Source organism: Manihot esculenta, chromosome 5 (genome assembly GCF_001659605.2).
Source record: "Manihot esculenta cultivar AM560-2 chromosome 5, M.esculenta_v8, whole genome shotgun sequence".
Taxonomy (NCBI): Eukaryota; Viridiplantae; Streptophyta; class Magnoliopsida; order Malpighiales; family Euphorbiaceae; genus Manihot; species Manihot esculenta.
Window position 1 is genome coordinate 26,273,312 of NC_035165.2, and position 24,371 is coordinate 26,297,682.

Below are 24,371 nucleotides of genomic sequence, written 5' to 3' on the forward strand. Positions count from 1 at the left end.
ATCCATTATAAGCATTTACTGCAAATCCTCCTGTGTTGCACTTCTTGGATGGTGTCATGCTGACCTCTGCACTTTGCAAACATCCATGGATTGTTCTTCTCTTGTATGAAGCCATGGAGATAATGTATTTCTCTCTAATGGATTCCCTTTCCAGGTCAGATAGTTGATCTTTCTGGGTTGTTGGCATCTATGAATTTCTGAAACTTACAACATTGAATGCAAGTAATACTCAGATATATATGGACATCTTTATGTTGACATATTATTTGGCATCTTTGTTTCCCATATGCAGGTTTCTTTCTCAAGGATTAGCAAGATTCAACCTCTTGATATTCCTAACACAAGTGATAAATCTTTTTAAGAAATTATTTAATGTAATCTATGTATAACAGTTAGATAGTGATATAAATCATGATAAGACTTACATGAAATCCATCATAATTAATGACTATAATAAAATTATTGTATTATAGAGTTTATCATGAAACATAGCTTATTTCAGAAGTATCTTGTTTCATATGAGAAGAGAAAAGGACCTTTTCATAAAAGTAACAAAATAAATGAGCCACAGAAACTATATATGATCTACTGTATATCACTTAATAGGTCAAATGATTGCTATACTCAGAACATGAAGCTACTACCATCACTTGTATATTTTCATAGTGGATGAAAGCTATCTAACTATATACTGTACTTTTATATCTTTATTTTTAATTATATAATCTATTTAACACTTGAATTTTAAGAAATTATAACTATTTTTTATATATAAATACACAATCATGACTTGTACGTACTTTAATTTTTCATTTACAATAGTTACATTTTATAAATTCAAAAGTTTAGTAATTATATTTTAATAAATGTTAAATAGGATGCAATTGAAGATAGTGACATGAAATGATAGGGTAAAGCCAACAAATTCTGACAAGAGCACCAAGATCCTTGAATGTTTAGGTAAGTTCCATTTAGATTATTTTACTGCAATCACATTCTTATTTAGTTACTAAGCTGAAATGCTTTGGCATGGCATGTAATAATTGTCGTATATGAAGACAACATAGTTGGTGTTTGAGCTTGAGCTTGAATCTTAACCAACTAGTTTTTAAAAATTAAAAAAAAAAAAAAACTGAATTTTGCAGAGAGAATATAGACGGAAGCATGATGGCAAACAACATAACAGGAATCAATTTTTATACTTTTGCAAGGAACATTATGTGTACAGGTATTAAACTACCCCCACCCCCACCATCTCTCTGCAACTTCCTCTTAACACTTCATTCTTTAACGTTATTTCCAAGCAACACACGACAAGTTGGTTATTCCCATAAAACATTTCATGTAATGTCAAAATATGGTAAGTATTCATCAGAACAAATTTATAGTGGAATTTATATAAAATTTTGAGGACCAGAGTGTGCCCCGACTCCTCACAAATTGCAAGTGGGGACAAAAGTGCGCCTCAAGGCAACATTTCTTTTTTGAAAGAGAGCTTGATTATATGAGGCCAAAAATCTAGCTAGCAAGGGATTATATAAATGTATCTACACATGGCATTTATGTGTAGCAATTGGATTCTGCAGCTACATGGTAGAAGATGGAGACCCTTAAGATTAGAAGTTTATGGGTTCTTTTGTTTCTGGCAATGGCAGTTGTTGACCTGATCAGATGTGATGATCAAGTTAGAAACAGTACTGTTCAAGTTAATGTCACTTCCTTAGTTTTTCCTGAGCTTCCTCCTGTGCAAGGAAGTCATAACAGCACTTCTTCTACTGTTGTGATTGTGCATGATAATAAAAATAGGTACAGTGGGTACTATAGAAGAGGAGGAGGAAGTGGTGGGAGTGGAGGAGGAGGAGGTGGGGGTGGTGGTGGAGCAGGTGGAGGTGGAGGTGGAGGAAGTTTTGGATGGGGATGGGGTGGAGGTGGTGGAGGGGGTGGAGGTGGAGGTGGGGGTGGTGGAGGTGGATGGGGATGGGGAGGAGGGGGTGGTGGTTGGTATAAATGGGGATGTGGTGGCAAAGGGAAAGGAGGAGGAGGAGGAGGCGGTGGCGATGGTGGTGGTGGCGGCGGCGGCGGGGGGAGGAGAGGTATAAATAACAGGAGAATGCATAGGAAGAGAGAATTCAAGAACGAAAACATTGTAATGGGAGAGTTTGCGCAGTGCATGGGAAGAGGAAGGTGTCGAGGAATGAGATTGGATTGCCCTCTTCACTGTGGTGGACCTTGCTTTTATGACTGCCAACATATGTGCAAGGCTCATTGTCGATATTCACGTTCTTCATTGGCTCATTAACTCTTCCATTAATTTTTTTTTCACATTGGATTGCTAATTTTTTAAGATAATAGCTATAATTCAATACTAATTATTTTTTTTTCTATGCATAATGATTATCATCGGTGAGATTCGTTAAGTGATTGCCATTTGCAATGTTCTATAGTATTATTTTTCTTTTTTTACCTAATAATTATTACAAGTCTTCTCTTTATTTTTTTTTATTGGTAGAATAAAAATAGCTGAAGCTCAAATAAAGACCCCATTAATTTTCAAATAACTAAGAGAGTAGAATATCATATCCGCGTAAATTAAAAATTAAATATTAAAATATTTATAAATTTATTATTAATTAGAATAATAACTGTAAATGATGATTGTAAATTTAAAATAAAATAAAAAAAATAAAACTAAGCACTCAACATACAGAATTTCTAAAACAATTAATATTAAGTATTAGGGTAACTTGATTTCACTTTAGACTTATTCAATTAATTCATTTGGTTAACAATTTAATTTTAATTACTAAATTTAGAGTAAATAATTTTAAGATAATTGTCTCTCTCTATTAAGTAAGACCAAATTAATTAACTAAATATCATCACCTATCTCCAATAATCTGATAATGCTTTTATTATCTAGGGCTCCACAGGTCAAATCTTATTTCCAATCCAATTAATATTCTTGTGATACTCAATTCCCAATTTAGTCCTAAAAATTCTATTCCAATATTAATTTTAAGATAAAATCATTCAAAAATTTCATAGATACTCAAAAGGATTAATCTCAAGAATTGAATAATAAATTAATAAATAAAATCAACTCAAATAAAATTAAAAAGAATAAATAATCCAAGTTACATCAAGTCCCCTAATAAAGGAATTTACTTGCTCATATTTAAAAACTCAACAATAAACTCTATTGAGAAATTATCCAAAATTATTCTAAAATAATTGTAAATAATAAATCAAAAGAATAATAGAAGAAAGAAAAACACTAGATGTATGAATTTCTCCTTCTAGATCTTCTAAATCTTTCTCCTTGAGTTTTTTGTGATTTTTACCGTGTATATGTGTTCAAAAGTGGACAAAAAGTCATTAAGTTTCTGAAGTATGATGTATTTATACTCTCTTGAGATTCCTGATTTGTAGACCTAGTCAAAATAGGTGGATGTGGTGGATGTGGTTCTAAGCAAGTGTCAGATGACACTATATGTCCCATTAAAGAGCGGCTTTTGTCCATAAGAAGTGTCTGATGACACTACATATAGATATTGATTTGCAATATCCTCAAAATTGACTAAGATTTGTAATAATTCTGCATATAGCATAAATAACACTTGGTTTTGAACAATTAGCTTGAGAAAAAAACTTTAATTTTTGTTTCAACTCTTGGAGAATATTATAAAATGATGATGATACTATTGGAAAATAAGGATTTTCAGATGGTACATATGGTATGTCCATCAATGAGCTCAAATTGATGGTCTCATATATTTCTTCACCCATCAATACTATTATCACATCCTCTTCGAATAAGCATTTTTTCTCCACGATGATCACTATTTTGAGGACCTACTATTATTGTTGTTAACTCACTTTCAGAAAAGCATTATGTCTCCGTATTGATCACTGCATTAGCCAACTGCTCAAATTGTATTTCAAAATTCTTTATAACAGCTTGTTGATTTTGGAGGTTAGATCTAGTTTCTCTCATGAATTTTTTATTTCTCCTATGAATTCTGCAGTGATCTTAGAGATTGATACAATTAATTCTTCTAGTCTTGATTCATTCTCTTCTTAATGCTCAAATGGTTGGGAGATAAATGGAGAATATTGATGATTTTAACCCTACAGTAAAGGATCTCAATACTGATTATAGTCAAAATCTGCCATGTCATCCCGTAAGTAAATTGCATCCTCATGGTTTCTATGTAAAAGATATCCACCAGTGGCCAAAGCTCCATCATCAATCCGATTTCTTGTTTCAAAATCCAATTCATTATGAAAATAAAATATGGGAGACTCATTTGAAAGACTGTGATTGAAAAATTGTGCAACCAATTCATTAAATCTATTCCAAGTAGCATAAAATGATTCAAGTATTGTTGAATAAAATTTGTGAAGACATGTTGATGAGACATAAATACCTCACAATAGAACTACAAAATAAATAAATAACACATCTATAATTAAAGAAGAGAAAAAAAAAGTCTAAACTAATAATAAAATTACAATTATGATATTTGTAACGACCCCAAAATGAACCGTCACCGGCGCTAGGATTCAGGTCGGCTTAAGGCCGCCAGAACCCGTAGCAAGCCTGCTATACTCTCTGTGTACCTGTAAATCACATACATGATCATACATTTTCTTTGAAAATAAAAACTCTTTTCTGAACCAAGGCTTAACCTGTGCATGCACTATCTCTGTACTCTGTACTCTGTACTCTGTACTCTGTACTCTGTACCCCTGACTAGAGCTTGCTCTAGATGAGTTATCTCATACCTGTTAAGCCTGGTTTTTTACATACTCTGTAAAAACATATATATACTAGATCATGTACATAACAAAAGATTTACAACACAAACCACTAAGTCAAGCACAACTGTAACAGAATACACAACTAGTACATCTCTTTAATATTACATGTCCACTCTAAGCTATTACATATCTCTTTTCTCTTTTTGTACTCCTCTAGATCCCCCTCTGTACACTGTACACTGAACCTGCAAAACTGGGGTTAAGGGAGTGGGATGAGCTCTATAGCCCAGTGAGTAGAACAATAAAACATATCATTTAAAACATGATCTTATGGAATGCATCATACCACAGACAATCCACATCAAGGGTAAACCTGTCACCACATAGTCTCAGTAACTCTGCCATGCCAGGGTGTAGAATCGAGCACCTGGTCTTCCTGTCATATATGTATACGTGTATATAACACCTGTACTTACCATTGCCAGGGCGTAGTCAAAGGCTCCTGGGCTTTACTATACCTACCAGGGCGTAGTCAAAGGCTCCTGGTCTTAACTATACCTGCCAGGGCGTAGTCAAAGGCTCCTGGTCTTAACTCAGAGACTATTGGATCATTCAGCATTCACCCACATCAACAATTAACTATGCAATGCAACATATTCGTGGATTCTAATGAAATCAACCTATTGCATAATCATGATGCATGAGATATGCTAAAAACATTCCATTGCTCAATTAAAAGAATTAAGTTTAGTTCCACTCACCTCTGGCTATCTGGACTGACTGACTCTGCAGGCTCTGAAAACTCTGGAGCAGTACTCACTGTTGCTCTCTCTGGTTCCTCTGGTCTGTGTAAGCACAGAAAGACTCAAATGAGGGACTAAACTAGCTTAAGAATAACTCTATTAAACTCCCCAAGAATCCCCTTCAACTCACTCTAAAACTCATGCAAAACATGCAAAAGAAAAGCTGGACAGGGCACTTTCGGCGGCCGAAAGTCCTCTCCAGAGACGAAACTCATGCACCTTCGGCGGCCGAATCTCAACTTTCGGCAGCCGAACCCTTTCGGCGGCTAGTTTCGGGGGCTAAAAGGCACTCCAGAGACGAAAGTCTCTAACCTTCGGCGGCACCTTCGGCGGCCGAACTCCCCTCCAGAGCCGAAAGTTCAAAAGCTCGGGGGCAAGCTTGGGCAGCCGAAGTCACCTCCTCTCACCTCCTCAGGGGTTCGGTGGCTGAATGTTCCTTCGGCTGCCGAACCTGAGTTCATCAGCAGGGCAGAAACTTGCCCTGCCTCTCGCCAAATGCACAAAACTCCTCCAAACTCAAACACCTCACTTCCTCAACTTGCATACACCTAAGTATATGCTCAAAGGGATCAAAAACTACCTAAAAACCCCAACAACACAAAACACATAACACATAAACAAGCTTTTCTCACAAAATCATCAAAAACTCTCTTTTTAACCTATTCATGCAACTCTCTCCATAAACCCTATAAAACCATTAAAAATCATAAAAACAAGTTCAGGATCTTCACTTACCTTTTGATATTAAGTAGATGAATATTCCTAACGTGGAGTTTTGAAGCAACTCTCCTTCAAACTCTCCAAAATTCACAACTTTGTGTTTTTAGCTCAAAACCTTCAAAATAACATAAAACTCAATCAAATCTTTGTAAGATTGGATGAAAATATGAAAGAATGCTAAAAAAGGACAGAGTCTCACCTCAGCAAGTGAAAGAAACGGCGAAACTTATCCTTTCAACCGACTGAGGGCCATTTTATAGGTGGCTGGCCAGACCACCTTCGGCGGCCATACGTGAAACCGAAAGCCATGCATGTTCGGCGGTCGAACCTCACCTTCGGCGGCCGAACCTGACTTTTCTGCCTTGGTTCATTTCAACTCAAAACTTGGTGCTTTTGAACTTTAAAACATTAAAACATATTACATTACTTTAGAAAAACATAAATCTTACCCTTCTAGAGAATGCCGACATCCTGGATTCCACCGGACGACAAGAATTCCGATGTCAGACTCTAGCCGGGTATTACAATATTAATGTTGCCGGTCCTAACGGAGCCAAAAACTTGATAGGTTGTATGTTGTGCGATATTCACAAATGTATGAAATCGTATCAAGTAACAAGGAGGAAGTAGAGTATCGTATATACAGGAACTGAAAATTAAGTACCAAAATATTTGTAAATCTAACTATTATGTAAACTATCAATTGTGAATGATGATTGTAAATTTCAAACAAAATAAGAAAATAAAACTAAACACTCAACAAGGCAGAATTCATGAAACAATTAATATTAAATACTATGGTACCTTGATTTCATTTGAACCTGATTTAATTAATTCATTTGGTTAACAATCCAATTTTAATTACCAAATCTAGAGTAAATAATATGAAGATAATTGACTATCTGTGTAACCACCGGAAACCGGACCGCTACCGGCGTTAGGATCCAGATCGACATAAGGTCGCCGGGACCCGTAGCAAGCCTAACATACATCCTGTATACCTGTTGAATCCCATACATGATCATGCATATACATAAAATTTAAACTTTTTCTTTCATTTACCAAGCTTAATATGTGCATGCACAAACTCATAACCATAAAACCCCACACTGAAGCCCTCATTAAATGCTCCAATGGGGTAACATATCGTACATTAAGCTTGGTTTACATAAACATCATTAAAACATTTCAATAAAAGATCATGTACCCAAAAAGGGATTAACATACACTAGGGCCAAGCATAATTCTATCCTCAATACAATTCTTTACATTACATCACATTATAACATTTTATAATACAGGTCCACAACTAACTATTACATAAAACATGACTTCTTTATTCTTGTTGACTTCCTGGTCTATCCCGTACTTGTAAACCTGGGGGTTAAGGGAACGGGGTGAGCTACTAGAGCCCAGTGAGCAGAATAGTAAAATATTATATTTAAAATATGTGATCTCATGGAATGCATCACATCACAAATAAATCACAATCAAGGATGGACTTGTCACCAATAGTCCTCTACATATCCAATAGTGCCAGGGGCGTAGAATGGGCCTCGACCTGGTCTTTCTCTTAACATAACATAACATAGCATTCCAATAATGCCAGGGGCGTAGAATGGGCCTCGACCTGGTCTTTCTCTTAACATAGTGCCAGGGGCGTAGAATGGGCCTCGACCTGGACTTCCATACCATACCATATCATATCATATCATCATCATATCATATCATACGAGGACTAAAGGATCATCCAATACCCATCCACATCATCATCATATTATGCAATGCAACATATTCGTGAATTCTAATGCAAACAACCTAATATATCTCATGGCATTCGTGATGCATGAACATGCTCAAAACTGATTTATTTACTTTGAAACATAAAGAGTTATTCTACTCACCTCAGGCAGACTCAGAAGCAGCTATCTCACTGCTGGGGTCCTCGGTTCCTCGGGTCTGAACCTACACAGGTGGACTCTGATGCGGAACCCAGGACCAACTTGTGATCAAAAACCCCGTCACACAACTTGATAAAGAACAAGACAAAGATATCTTCCAGAAGGTTGCTCTACCACACCCCTAACCAACGAATGTGATTAGAAACATGGATAATCAAGCGAAGGTTGCTCTACCACACCCCTAACCAACCATGTGATTAGAAACATAGATAATCAAGCGATTCCAGCTTCGAGAACGCCACAAGAAATTCTTGATAAGTTAACTAAGCATGGAGGAAATCCATATCAGAACGCCACAAGGTTAAACCTTGATAAGTTACCAAATAATGGAGAAGAATCAAATATTGTTCAAAAAATCATTTTTATTCACTGCCTTCTCGTGGCTGCCACCTTAAGGGTGTTTTTATAGCCTTCAAACCCTAATTCTATTGTAGGATGGTGTAATTACAATATAGGAAGGGTATCTAGTCAAATAGTCAAATCTGGATTACATTAAAGATCATTTTCCTAAATTATCTTGGAGAAATCTCCTTCCTAAATGGGCTGCACGAATTTGGCTTCTAATATAGGCCAAATTAATTTAAAACAAATCCCACAAAATACTAAAATACCAAAATAATAAAACTGGCCTAAATGCAATTTGGCCATACATGCATTACGCGATCTGAAATTGTGTTGTGCGTCCACATGTGTTGAAGAGAGTCTGATTTGTTTCCTTATTCTCCCATGCTTCCCAAATATAGTTCTCATCTCGTAAGCCTTGAATTAAGCGATGGTAACTTGATTTGTCATGATTTGGAGTTTCCCTTTTTAAATATTTGAAGTATCGTATTATTTCCTTATCCGTATCATTATCCATGTTTCTAATCACATTCGTTGGTTAGGGGTGTGGTAGAGCAACCTTCTGGAAGATATCTTTGTCTTGTTCTTTATCAAGTTGTTTGACGGGGTTTTTGATCACAAGTTGGTCCTGGGTTCCACATCAGTTGGTATCAGAGTACGGTGATAGATAAATTCCTATTTATCTATATTTATTTATTTCGTAAGTTTTTTTTTATTTTTTCTCTATTTTTTTTATTTCAGTTTATCTTATAATTTCTCTCAACAAAAAAGGAAAAAAAAAAAGAGAATTTATTTTTTATTTCAGTGTGAGATTTTTTCTTTAAAAAAAAGTGAGAGATAAGAAAAAAAAAAAAGAAGAGTAAAGAAAAAAAAATTTATTTCAATTGTTTGATTTCAAAAAGAAAAAAAAAAGAAAAAAAGAGGAGAGATGCCAAAATTTAGTGTTTTATTCGTGAAATATCATACTGCATTCAAGGAGAATCCCATGTCGATCGATTCTTTTCTTATCATTATGGTTGAAAATTCGAGGACGAATCTTTTTGAAGAAGCAGAGAATGATACGGATAAGGAAATAATACGATACTTCAAATATTTAAAAAGGGAAACTCCAAATCATGACAAATCAAGTTACCATCGCTTAATTCAAGGCTTACGAGATGAGAACTATATTTGGGAAGCATGGGAGAATAAGGAAACAAATCAGACTCTCTTCAACACATGTGGACGCACAACACAATTTCAGATCGCGTAATGCATATATGGCCAAATTGCATTTAGGCCAGTTTTATTATTTTGGTATTTTAGTATTTTGTGGGATTTGTTTTAAATTAATTTGGCCTATATTAGAAGCCAAATTCGTGCAGCCCATTTAGGAAGGAGATTTCTCCAAGATAATTTAGGAAAATGATCTTTAATGTAATCCAGATTTGACTATTTGACTAGATACCCTTCCTATATTGTAATTACACCATCCTACAATAGAATTAGGGTTTGAAGGCTATAAAAACACCCTTAAGGTGGCAGCCACGAGAAGGCAGTGAATAAAAATGATTTTTTGAACAATATTTGATTCTTCTCCATTATTTGGTAACTTATCAAGGTTTAACCTTGTGGCGTTCTGATATGGATTTCCTCCATGCTTAGTTAACTTATCAAGAATTTCTTGTGGCGTTCTCGAAGCTGGAATCGCTTGATTATCTATGTTTCTAATCACATGGTTGGTTAGGGGTGTGGTAGAGCAACCTTCGCTTGATTATCCATGTTTCTAATCACATTCGTTGGTTAGGGGTGTGGTAGAGCAACCTTCTGGAAGATATCTTTGTCTTGTTCTTTATCAAGTTGTGTGACGGGGTTTTTGATCACAAGTTGGTCCTGGGTTCCGCATCAGTTGGTATCAGAGCCAAAGTGAGGTAAATTCTGATTTATCTTAGGATCTAGGATTTTTGAGTTTTCCTTGTCTTTCTTGTTGATTTCGGTGAAAACTTCTGTATCCATGACTGCGTCTTCTTGATAAATTATCACATAATCTCTTTTGGAAAAAAAAAATCGAAATCCAAAAAAAAAAAAAAAAAAAAACGAAAAGAAAAACAAAAAAAAAAAATCGCCTTGGCCATATTTATCTTGATCTGGCCGAAATTGTGATATGCTTCCTTTTTCATCCATATTTCCTTACCTATCTCAATTGATTGCTGTAATTTATGGAAATCAATTTGAATTTTGAATTTTGAATTGGGTTGAATCCAGATTAGGAGATAAAAGAAATTCTGCCTATTTCCTAAAGTGCACATTTAAGGCAATTGCATCTCAATTGATTTGATGTCAAATCCTTCTTTTAACACCAGAATTTTCGTCCATGTTTCTGATCTGAGAGAAATTTACATTTTTCTTTTCTGATTCTATTTGTGGGGTTTTGATACTTTCCTTTTTGAGTAGATTTAAGTAGATCCATATTTAATTTGTGTTGAAGTGAATTAAATGCAATATTTTTTTGTCCAGGTTCGTTTTTATTTGATTTCTAAGTTTCTTTTTTGGTTTAAGCTTGCTTTTGCTTCCTTTACATTGCTGGAGTATTGTTTGCTTGTGTCTATACTCTAGGTGATTTTTTCAAGTAGCACAAAACCTAGTTCATGTGTTACTTTCCAAATTGTCAGTGTCTTCTTTCTAGTTTTTGTGCGCTTCCTTCTTTCTTTAGGTTTTCTTCTTTGTTTCATAAAACGCACCTTGTGGTTGGTTGGTTGACCTTAGTTTCTGAAGTGCAATTGAAGAATCAGCAAAAGAATGGTAAGAGTGCAAACACTTGAGTACTTTCTTTTTTTTAACACAATATTTGCTAGTTCTTTTTGTTCTTTGTTGATTTAAGGTAGGATGAGTAAAAACAAGAATGTGGTGGGTCGTACTGATGGAAGTGAATCGATCATGAGTAACGATTACAAGCTCTTTAAGAAGTCAGTTAGTGGTGAGATTCAAAGGCTCAATAAGACTCTTCAGAGGTTGACTGAAACTATGGAGAGTTTGAATGTCTCCCAAGCTTCCCAAATATAGTTCTCATCTCGTAAGTCTTGAATTAAGCGATGGTAACTTGATTTGTCATGATTTGGAGTTTCCCTTTTTAAATATTTGAAGTATCGTATTATTTTCTTATCCGTATCAGACTCAAATGAGGGATCAAACATACATGAACATAACTCTAAACTATTCCCTAAAAACCCCCTAAAACACTTTAAAACAATCATAGAAAACATGCAAAGGAAGACTGAACAGGGCACTTTCGGCGGCCGAAAGTCCCTCCAAAGCCGAAACTCAGCCACTTTCGGCGGCACCTTCGGCTGCCGAAAGTCCCTTCCAGAGACGAAACTCATGCATGTTCGGCGGCACCTTCGGCGGCACCTTCGGCGGCCGAAACTCCCCTCCAGTGTGATACCCGGCTAGACTCCGGTATCGGAATTCCCACCGTCCAGTGGAATCTCGAATGTCGGAAATCCCTAGAAGGGTAAAAACATGTTTTTATAAAATATTTTAATGTATTTTATGTTTTTAAGCCAGAAAGAAAATGAGTTTTTGCACGAAAATAACCTTGGAGGAAGACCCAGGTTCAGCCGCTGAACTTCAAGTTCGGCCGCCGAACATGCATGCGCTTCGGGAGTGCTTTAGGCCCCGAAGGCATAAGTGAGGGAAGTCCAGGTTCGGCCGCCGAACATGGCATGCATGCGGAGGCATGTTAGGCCCCCGAAAGTGGCCTGGCCAGCCACCTATAAAGGGGTCCCTTGTCCGAAATGGGTGAGCTTTTCTCCCCATTTTCGGCCAAGGTGAGCTCTCCGTCGTCCCTTGTTGATTTTGAGCTTCTTCCTTCGAGTTTTCATGTTTTCTTATGAGTTTTAACTTGGTTTTTGAAGATTTTAAGCTTAGATCGAAGTTGTGAAGCTTGGAGACCTCAGGAACCCATCTTCCCCAAATCTCCAAGTTAGGTCACACTCTCTCTCGATCTTCAAGAGGTAAGAGTCGATCTTGAGCTCATTATATGTTTTAAACAAGTTTTAAGTTGATTCATGGGGTAGAAATGCATGTTTAGGTTAGATGAGCATAGTTAGGTTTATATGTGAGTTCTTGGACAATGTGAGTTAAATGTGTTTGTGCTTTGTGTTTTTGTTGGGGTTTAGGTTAGTTTGAGACCCCTATATGTTTATGAAAGTGTAAATGCATGTTTTGGTTGAGTTGAATGCTTGATTGGAAGGTTGGGAGGTGAAATGTGCATGAGAGCCGAGTTTCTGCCACTTTGGGAGAACTTAGGTTCGGCAGCCGAAGGGACTTTCGGCCGCCGAACTTGCCTGTGGAGGCCAGCCTTTCGGCTGCCGAAGCCTGCCCCCGAAAGTGGACTTTCATCTCTGGAGGGGACTTTCGGCCGCCGAAGGTGCCGCCGAACATGCATGAGTTTCGCCTCTAGAGAGAACCTTCGGCCGCCGAAAGTACCGCCGAAGGTGCATGACTTTCGGCTCTGGATGGACTTTCGGCCGCCGAACCTGCCGCCGAAAGTGCCCTGTTCAGCCCTCTTTTGTATGAATTCTTTGATTGTTTTGAGGTGTTTTAGGGGGTTTTGGGGGGAGGGGGTATTTTAGAGTCACGTTCTAGTATGTTTGGTCCCTCATTTGAGTCCACCTGTGTAGGTTCGGACCCGAGGAACCGAGGACCCCAGCAGTGAGTCAGCTGCTCCAGTTTATTTTCAGAGCTAGCCAGAGGTGAGTAGAATAAACCTTTATGTTTTAAAGCAAATAAATTATAAAGTTTGAGCATGTTCATGCATCATGAATGACATGTGATATCCTAGGTTGTTTGCATTAGAATTCACGAATATGCTGCATTGCATAATTCTATGATGGATGTGGATGGATGTTGGATGATCCTTAGTCCTCGATATGATGCGATGTGATATGATACGGTACGGTATGGTATGGAAGTCCGGTTGACCCATTCTACGTCCCGGCACTTTGGAATGTTATGATATGTTATGTTTAAGAGAAAGTCCGATTGACCCATTCTACGTCCCGACACCTTGGAATGTAGAGGACTATTGGTGACAATACCATCCTTGATGTGATTTGTTTGTGATGTGTTGCATTCCATGAAAGCATGAAATGTTAATATATGATTTAAATGTTTTACTATTCTGCTCACTGGACTCTAGTAGCTCACCCCATTTCCCTAATCCCCCAGGTATGCAGGTACGGGATAGACCAGGAGGTCAGCTAGAGTAAAGTCATGTTTATGTAATAGCTAGTGGTGGACATGATGGATATTGAAATGTATTGTATTGAATAGTTATGTACTGTAATAATGTTATTGAGGATTAGAGTGTTCTTGACCCTAGTTTGTATGGTTATCCCTTTGATACATGATCTTTCAAATGTAATGGTTTAATAATGTTTTATGTAAACCAAACTTAATGTATGTATGTTGCCCCATTGGAGCATTGATGAGGACTCCAATGTGGGGTTAATGATTATGATTATGAGTTATGCATGTACAGGTTGAGTTTGGTAGTTGAATGAGAAAAGTTCAAATTTTTATGTATATGTTGATCATGTATGGGATTAAACAGGTTTACAGATTGTATGTCAGACTTGCTACGGGTCCCGGCGGCCTTAAGCCGATCCGGATCCTAGCGCCGGTAGAGGTCCGATTTTTGGGTCGTTACATCCAGAGCCGAAAGTCCAACTTTCGGGGGCAGGGTTCGGCAGCCAAAAGCTTGCCTCCACAGGCAGGTTCGGCGGCCGAAAGGGCCTTCGGCTGCCGAACCTGAGTTCTCCCAAAGTGGCAGAACTCAGCCTCCTCATGCACATTTTGCCTCCCAAACCTTTCAATCATGCATTTAGCTATTCTACAATATGCATACATAAGCAAACAAGCATATAGGGGTCTCACACTATCCTAAACCCCAACAACAACACAAAGCAAACTCATACAACATACATTTTCCATAATCTCAACATTAACCCTAACAACAAACAATTAGCTTAAACATGCATTTCTACCCCATAAACCTTCATAAAACTTGTTCAAAACATGGAATGAGCTAAAGATCTACTCTTACCTCTTGAAGATTGAGAGGGGAGGCGACCTAAACTTGGAGAAATGGAGGAAGAGAGCTCCGGGGCCTCCAAGCTTCAAATCTTGATCTTAGCTCCAAAAATCTTCAAAACCAAGTTAAAACTTGTTAAAACTTGAAAGATTTGAGGGAAATCATCAAAACCAACCATGGGAGGGCATGGACTCACCGTTGACCGAAAATAGGGGAGAAAACTCGCCCATTTTCGGCCATGGGGCCTTTTATAGGTGGCTGGCCAGACCACCTTCGGAAGCCAAAGGTGACTCCAAAACTCCACCATGTTCGGCGGCCGAACCTGGATTTCTTCCCTTGGTCTTTTTTCATTTAAAAATTCAATTTCTTTCTTACTTAAAACCATAAAATACATTAAAACATTTTATAAAAACATGATTTTACCCTTCTAGAGGTTTCCGACATCCGAAATTCCACCGGACGGTAGGAATCCCGATACCGGAGTCTAGCCGGGTATTACAATCTGTTCCGAGTAAGACCAAATTAATTAACTAAACATTATCACCTATCTCCAATGATATGATAAGTTTCTAATTAATTTCACAAATAATGTGATTATTTTATCTAAGTCTTCACGGGTCAAATCTTTATTCCCAATTCAATTAATATTTATGTGATACTCAATTCCCAATTCAATCCTAAAAATTTCCTTCCAGTATTAATTTCAGGATAAAATCATTTAAGTATCTCATAAGTACTCAAAAGCATTAATTTCAAGAATTGAATAATAGATTGATAAAGAAAATTAACTCAAATAAATTAAAGAGAATAAATAATGCAAGCTACATTAAGTAATAGACTAAAACATGGAGTTGCCCCATGTTTTTTACTGTTTTTTGAGAATCTCTCTAAATTGTCCCAAATTTCTCTTTAAAGTATTTTTTTCATTCCTTGACTTATTTTTGACTTGTAAAAATACTATAAATGAAGTAAAAACATCAAGTAATAGATTAAAACTAAAAATCCTAAAATTAAATATAAAAATTTAATAAAACTAAAAAAATCAATCAAAATAGGTGGATGTGGTTTCAAAACTATATGAGTAAATGTGTAAAATTTCACCATATCAATAAACAATTACCGAATCTTTGTTTCAATTGTAGCACTTTAGGCCATTTCAATAGTACTTGTTCGGCTCCAAAAACAAAATCATCAGCAAGTTCTATAAAAAAATCACTGCTTTTGGTCCCTAGATGAAGGTTTTGTCTCCTCGCAAAATCTTAAATCTTGAGTTGGAAAAACAGAGACAAAAGGAATCTATTAACCCTCATAACCAAGCAGAACCCTCAAATGACTTATCTATCACTATAAATTCTCTAACACATGCTAAAACTCTTTCCTACCATGGAAATATCAACCCAACCTAGTGCGTCTCTCCATCCACACAACAAACACTCCAACCTTTTGCTCTCATTAGAAACCAATATATTCGTAAGAAAACCCTCAATTCACCAACTAAATTGGTGAAGATTTTAGAAAACTCTAATTTAAAAAACTACACACTCACTCTCTCTTAAATGCAGATTCAAGAATTCTGAATTTTGAAAAACTTTTCTCCAAACAAAAAGTAAGGGGCAGATTAAATCCAGCGCTCAGTGCACTAAGGTTATTTGTCTAGACTTTGGACCTTGACCTTGGTTGTTATCTGGAGATGGAGTTTTTTTTCCATGGGGTTGGATTTTCCATGGATCCAGCAGAGGCTTAAGCACCATTTCCCATCAATAACAATATATTTAGATCTTTCGTTTTTACTCTTCTTCTTTCCCATCAAGCGCTCTTTTTGGCCAAAGATTTAGTGATCAAGTAGCTTATCAAAAAGAAAATTCCAAGCACTACCTCTTTTGCCTTATGTTCTCACCACTTTAATCAAAATTTGACAAAATCCATGTATTAAACTTTAAAGGCTTTCAATCAAGATCAACAACATTAAAAGATAAAGAATCTTTAGAAAATAAGAGTCTTACAATCAAAATCGTGTTTGTGTCAGATCACATGTAATCAACACAAAAATGCATCAGATAGGGATAACTGTGTGATATTTTCCTCATCACACACAAACACACTGTAAGTTCCAAAAAGAACACACTGAAATTAGATAAAGTCAACAAAAGCAAAACATGAAATATTCACAAAATTATTTCAACATTTATGGGATCTCAAATGAAATGCAGCAGTCATCAATGGTTTTAAAGCTAAAATTCATTATAAAATTTTAAAAAATTTGATAAAAACGAAATAAAATTCCTAAATCAAATATCTGAGCATTCAACAATTCGGCATATGATTCTCGTTGGCCCCCTAAAATATAATTCTAAAAAGAGAAAAATAAAAATAATTCTAAAAAGAGAAAAATAAAAATAGAAAGAAATGGCAATTTCATTGTTAACAAACTCTTTAAGTTTAAGCTTAACTAATTTAAATTTTTAAACTTAAACTTTGAACTAAAGAGCCTAACTAATATAACAGACTTTATTAAAAGTCTCTTATAGGCAAGATGTTAATTTAAACTATAATAGAGAGGAAATGCTTATTTATAAAGAAGTTCCACCCAATTATTTTTATAAATTTTCAATGTGGGATGAGGAGATAGTGCAGGCGGCTAACCGTTTTTCATGTTATATATTTACGTAATGTTCACTAATAATTAAAATTGGCCTTATGGTTTAGTGTTTAACATATGGTTACTTTATCTTTAGGTTGGGTTCAAATCCTAGCAATTAAAAGGTGTCTTTTTTCTTTTATTTTTTTACTATTTAGGTAAAAAGAAAAAAAACTCTATTCCTCTCATAATTTCTAGTCCCTTTATTTTTTATATATATATTAAAAAATATAATTTTTTATTAACTTTTCAATTATATACATTTTAAATACATTAAATTTTATTAAATATTAAAAAAAATATAAAAAATTTTTTATAAATGAAATAAAATAAAATAAGTTTTTAATAGTCATTTTATATATTAATAGCCTTCAAAAAAAATAAACAAAAATTATAAGACGAGGGAGTATTATATAATAATATATTAAATATTTTAAAGTTTCAATATTTATTTATTTATTTATAATTTTAAATATTATTTTTTATTAAATATTATCCTTTAATTAATTATATAAAATATATTTAATATAATATTAATAATATAATACTGAATTTAATAATTATTTGTTCAAATATTTATATTAAATTTTACACAAAATTAATTGAAATATATATAATAAACATATAAATTTATGTATGAATGATATGTCTATGTTTTTTATTAAATACTACTCTTTAAATAATTATATAAAATACATTTAATATAATATTAACAATATAATACTAAGTTAAATATTTTTTTTCAAATATTTATATTAAATTTTAAGTAAAATTAATTGAGGCATATATAATAAATATATAATTAAATTTATATATAAATAATCTATCTACCTAAGAGAAAATGAGTTTCTATTTAAATTATAAAATTATATAATTTTATTGCTAGTATCAATAGATATATTTATATTAAATTTATTAATATATTATCATTTAATTATTCATATATTATTATTTATTTTTAATTCAAATAAATTATTTATATTAAATTATTTTATATTATATAAAAATATTATACATATAATATAAATATAAATATTATATAAAATAAAAATAGTAATGTAAGTATAATCAACTTAAATTATATAATATACTCAAACTTATTTGATAGCATTATATTAATTTGTATTTAAATTACATAAAAAATTTTAATTTATAAAATTAAGTGGATAATAATAAATATAAAATAATAATAATAATATATATATGAACATGTAAAAATAGTAATAATAATAGTCGATTAAAAGAAATTTAATGAAAATATTTTTTAAAAAATATAAAAAAAATATTTATTTAGAGAAGCATATAGTAAAAGATAAATATATAAACTAATATTATAGTTACACAATAAATAGATATAAATATGTATGGTTATATAGTTTAGTAATTTAATTTTTAGCGGTTTAAAATTAAAGAGACAAATAATACAAATAAATATTAAAAACATAGTATTTATAATTTTCTGTTCAAATAATATTTATAAAATTACTTATTTTTTAAAAGATATTATTCAATATTTATTAGTTGTGTTATTATTTTATATTGAATATATTTTTATCTGATTTATTAAATTTCTTTCGGACATATAATGATAGAATTAATTTGTTTTTTATTATAAATTTAAAATAAAATTATAAATAATTACATTTTATAAATATGTATTTTTATAATATTTATATTTAATATATTTATAAATAAAATTATTATTAAATTTATTTATAAATTTTATAAATGAATTTAGCTCACAAACTTCTTAACAAATTAATTTGTTAAAACAATATTATTAAATTTAAATTTATTTCGTTATTAAATAAATTTGAGTTCGACTCATTTAGAAAATGAGATTGAGATAATAATTTTATTTAGTTACACAACTAAATCTGTTGCTTTTTTCACTAGGAATATGAATTAAAAATTGAAAATTAAAAAAAGGAAACGGTTCTAGGCCTATAAATTAGACTGCACCAAGCAAAAACTTAAATTATTTAATTCTTTTTATTTTCTGGCCTTGTTAATCTACTTTGTGCTTTATTTTTTCAAGAGATTTACTTATCTTCATAATTTGGGCCAACTAATCCATGGGCTCTAGCAGTAACTGGGATTTTATTAAACAAATTAAAATATATATATTATCTTATCAAAATACAATTTCATGCATTAAATATTTTTAAAATGTAATCTAATTAATTTTTTCATCGAAATTCTCTTAATATAGATAAAAAAATTCTTTAAATTTTTTAAAAATTATAATTTTATAAAAATCTATTCGAATTATACTTTTTTTTAAAAGATAAATCGTTTCAAATAAATTGTTGTGAAATCTATTTTTACAAGGAAAGGTTATCTATAATTTTTAAATCTTAATGATTTTTTTATTATTTAAAAGCAAAAGAAGTTTTGTAACGACCCGAAAATCGGACCGCTACCGGCGCTAGGATCCAGATCGGCATAAGGTCGCCGGGACCCGTAGCAAGCCTACTATGCATCCTGTACAGCTGGTGTAATCCCAAACATGATCAACATATCCATAAAACATTTAAAACTTTACCTTTAACCAGTTTGACCTGTGTATGCACTATGACTGAACTCATAGAACCCCTAGGATCAGCATACACTATGTCAAACTCGGTTCATCACATGTAACCACATAAAATAAAACTCATGTACAAAGGGATTAACCAACTCGGGCCAAGCACAATACTATAACTCTGAACATATAACATAATATCATATTACAACATAACTCGTTTACATCCTTACATAACTTTACATTACATCATGTCCACTACTATTCTATTACATAAACATGACCATGGACGTAACCTGCTGATCTCCTGACTATCTCTGACCCTGCAAACCTGGGGTTAGGGGAGAGGGGTGAGCTAAAAAGCCCAGTGAGCAGAAACCATAAAGAAAACAATTCATTTTTAACATATGTTTTCATGAAATGCGTCACAGCACAAACATACCACATCAAGGGTGAATCTGTCACCAATAGCCCTCTACATATCAATATCGTACTATAACAAATCAACAATGCTCTATGCCAGGGGCGATACGGCCACGCCTGGACTTCACATACTCTATGCCAGGGGCGATACGGCCACGCCTGGACTTCTCATACTCTATGCCAGGGGCGATACGGCCACGCCTGGACTTCTCATCTCATATCATAATGTACATGCCATATTATATTATTTCATATCATGTCATACATACTGAGGGCTAGAGGATCATCCAGTATCCATCCACATCATCATCATCGTATTATGCAATGCATCATATTCGTGAATTCTAATGCAAACAACCTATTGCATAACATAGTATTCATGATGCATGAACATGCTTGAACATGCTGAAAACATTTGATTTAAAAACATAAGGGTTAGTTCCACTCACCTCTGGCTAGCTCTGGACTAACTCTGAAGCAGCCAACACTGCTAAACACCTCGGTTCCTCGGGTCCGATCCTACACAGGTGGACTCCAGTGAGGTGCCAAACATACTCTAAACAACTCATAAACAACTCCCCAAAAACCCCCTAAAGCATCACTTAAACATGCATAGAAAACACTCATGAAAAGGCTGGACAGGGCACTTTCGGCGGCACCTTCGGCGGCCGAAAGTCCCAGACAGAGACGAAAGTCAGGCAGGTTCGACGGCACCTTCGGCGGCCGAACCCTCTCTCCAGAGACGAAAGTCAGGCACTTTCGGCGGCCGAACATTACCTTCGGCGGCCAAAAGTCTGCTTTCAAGCCAAAACTCAACTTTCGGGGGCAAGGTTAGGCGGCCAATCCCTGCATCCTCAGGCAGGTTCGGCGGCCGAAACCACCTTCGGCGGCCGAACCTGAGTTCATCCAGAACTCAGCCTTTGTGCATTTCAAGCCTCCCAAACCTTCCATACACCCCAAAACAAGCACCCAACTTCTCAAACACATGCATACATCCTTAACCATGCACAAGGGAGCTTAATAGCTTGATTAAACTCCAAAAACAACATCTAAAGCATACATAGATAGTTTATGACCCACATAGGCCAAAACCATCAAAACAAACCAAACCTCACATACTCTCTCCCAATCATGCATACTCTCTCCCATAAGCTCAAAGGGGCTTGAAAACTAACTTAAACCCCAACACAAACATCACATGATCATACATTGGGCATAAACCCACATAAACCCTAACATGCATACCTACCCATGCTCAACCATCAAAACCTCTTAAAACTCACTTAAAATATAAAGGAAAGCATAGATCTACACTTACCTCTTGAAGATCGAGGGTTGGTGTGACCCAAAGCTTGAGATGTGGAGAACCCAAACTCTTAAAGTCTCCAAGCTCTCCAAACCTTGATCCAAGCTTTAAAACTCTTCAAAACAACCATATAGCTTATAAAACGTGAAGGATTTGAAGAAAAAGCAAGAAAACGACTAGAGGAGGACATGAACACACCTGAGCTCGAGAATGGGGAGAAATCTCGCCCATTTTCGGTCTGAGGGGCTTTTATAGGTGGCCAGCCAAACCTCCTTCGACGGCCTAACGTGCAAGCAAAACACCCCCATGTTCGGCGGCCGAACTTGAGGTTCGGCGGCCGAACCTGGTTTGCTCAAACAAGGCTTTCGGAGGCCAAAAGCGCTCCCAAAACCAACTCATGTTCGGCGGCCGAACTTCACTTTCGGCGGCCGAACCTGGCAAAAACCTCCTTAGTCTTTTCTTTTCAAAACTCGCTTCTTTTTCATTTAAAACTATGAAATCAGTAAAATCATTTTAGAAATCACATTTTACCCCTCTAGAAGACTCTGGCATCATCAAAATTCCATATTCCAACGGAGATTCCGCCGGAAGGTAGGGATTCCGATGCCGGAATCTAGCCGGGTATTACAAGTTTAAAGTTATTTGGAGACTCTCATGAGAAAAACTTCTCAATTCACTAATTAAATCGGTGAAAATTTTAAAAAACTCCAATTTAAAAAACTACACTTTCACTCTCTTCAAAAATTTTAGACTTTGAAAATTCTTTTATTATTTTAAAAAATTTTCATCCAAACAAAATATAAGGTAGATTAAATCCAACCAGTGCTTAGTGCACTAAGGTTGTTTGTCTAGATTTTGGACCTTGATCTTGGTTGTTATCTGGAGACCAGAGGTTTTTCTTTTTCATGGGTTGGCTTCAGCTCCTTTTCGATTAATGACAATATATTTAGATATTTGTCTTCACTCTTCTTCTTCAACTATCAAGTGCTCTTTTTAATAAAAATTTCAGGGATTAAGTAAATGACCAAAAAGAAAATTCCAATCACTTCATCTTTTGCATGATGTTCTCACCTCTTTAATTAAAATTTGACAAAATCTATGTACTAAACTTTAAGGACTTTCAATTAAAATCAACAGTATTAAAAATCAATAATCTTTAGAAAACAATAAGATTTTTCTCGAAAGTTTTACGATCAAAATCAATCGACAGGGATAATTGTGTAATATTTTATATTTCTCATCACACACAAATATAAACACCGTAAATATCAATTTAATATAAAATTTTAAAAATTTCAACAAAAATAAAATAAAATTAGAAGGCATCAGATCTTCCTATTAGAAAATATGAATCATAATACCCAAATCAAATATCTAAGCATTCAACTATTCAATATATGATTCGTCATTTGCCTTTTTAAAACATAACTTTAAAAAGAAAAAAATAAAAATAAAAATCAAACAATTCTATTTTGAAGCTAAAATTTGAACATGTAATTAATCCGAGCCAAATTTTAAAAAATTCATCCTCCATTAATAAAAAAAATATATCATAACCAAATTCAAATTCGACTCAAATTCTAAATCCAATTCACATAATAATTTGAACTTAAACTCTAAATCCAATTTAAATAAACATTCAAGTTAAAGTTTGAGTTGATAAAAAACTCTTCAAGTTAAAATCTAACTAATTGAAATTTTTAAACTTAATCTTTGAACTAAAGAGCCTAACTAATATAATAGACTTTTAAGTCTCTTATAGCCAGGAGCTTAATTTGAATAATAATAGGAAAGGAATTCTTATTTATGGAGAAGCTCTGCCCCTTTATTTTTACAAATTTTCGATATGGGATGGAGAGACAGCTAACCATTATTCAGATTATATATTTACATATTGTGCACTGATAATTAAAATTGGCCTTATTATTTAGTGGTTAACATACGGTTACTTCATGTTTAGGTTGGGTTCAAATCCTTGCAATTTAAATGTTTTTTTTTCTTTTATTTTTTTACTATTTAGGTAATAATATTTTTTTACTCAAACTTTATTTATAGTATTTTATTAATTTATATTTAAATTATATAAAAATTTTAATTTATAAAATTAAGTGGATAATATTAAATATGAAAATAATATATATATATATATATATATATATATATAAGCATGTAAAAATAGTAAGAATAATAATAATAATCGATTAGGAGAGATTTAAATGAAAATATTTTTTAAAAGTATAAAGAAAATATTTATTTAGAGAAATACATAATAAAAAATAAATATAGAAATTAATAGTATAGTACACAATAAATTAATATAAATATATAAATTAATAGTATGTATAGTTATATAATTTAGTAATATTTAGTCTTTTTAACAATTTAAAAATTAAGGAAGAGAGACAAATAATATAAATAAATATTAAAAATATAGTATTTATAATTTTTTTCTATTAAAAAATATTTATAAAATTACTTATTTTTTAAAAGATATTACTTAATATTTATTAATAGTACTATTATTTTACATTATATATATTTTTATCTGATATATTAAATTTCTTTATATATATATATATATACAGTGAGCATTAATTTATTTTTTTATTATAAATTTAAAATAAAATTATGAATAATTATATTTTATAAATATATATTTTTATAATGTTCATATTTATAAAATATATATTTTTATAATCTCCATATTTAATATATCTATAAATGAGATCATTATTAAATCTATTTAGGAGTCTATTTAGCTCACGAGTCCCTTAACGAATCAAATCATAAACCTCTTAATGAATCTGTTTGCGAATCACT

At 33.5% G+C, this 24,371-nt stretch overlaps 1 protein-coding gene and 2 non-coding genes across 3 annotated transcripts; 1 reads left to right on the top strand and 2 right to left on the bottom strand.

The window, feature by feature from the left end:
* The first annotated feature begins 1,600 nt into the window (after positions 1-1,600).
* On the top strand, positions 1,601-2,400 carry LOC122723707 (protein FAM98B-like). The gene is made up of 3 exons (XM_043956814.1): positions 1,601-1,895; positions 1,938-2,051; positions 2,127-2,400. Exons 1-3 carry the CDS (start codon positions 1,601-1,603, stop codon positions 2,297-2,299), a joined length of 582 nt encoding a protein of 193 aa, XP_043812749.1. The 3' UTR covers positions 2,300-2,400.
* Positions 2,401-16,675: 14,275 nt separating this feature from the next.
* On the bottom strand, positions 16,676-16,758 carry LOC122723758. Its single transcript, XR_006350898.1, has one exon. It is a non-coding gene; the product is annotated as a small nucleolar RNA R38 (small nucleolar RNA).
* A 6,115-nt stretch (positions 16,759-22,873) lies between these two features.
* LOC122723768 lies at positions 22,874-22,953 on the bottom strand. Its single transcript, XR_006350908.1, has one exon. It is a non-coding gene; the product is annotated as a small nucleolar RNA snoR64a (small nucleolar RNA).
* Between the last annotated feature and the right edge of the window lie 1,418 nt (positions 22,954-24,371).

What these genes read in the sequence shown, in the direction of transcription:
- LOC122723707 (XM_043956814.1), top strand. Translation starts at nt 1,601, where the DNA reads ATGGAGACCCTTAAGATTAGAAGTTTATGGGTTCTTTTGTTTCTGGCA. An exon ending in TGGAGCAGGTGGAGGTGGAG is followed by an intron (nt 1,896 to 1,937) that starts GTGGAGGAAGTT and finishes GAGGTGGTGGAG; the next exon opens with GGGGTGGAGGTGGAGGTGGG. An exon ending in AGGAGGAGGAGGAGGAGGCG is followed by an intron (nt 2,052 to 2,126) that starts GTGGCGATGGTG and finishes ATAGGAAGAGAG; the next exon opens with AATTCAAGAACGAAAACATT.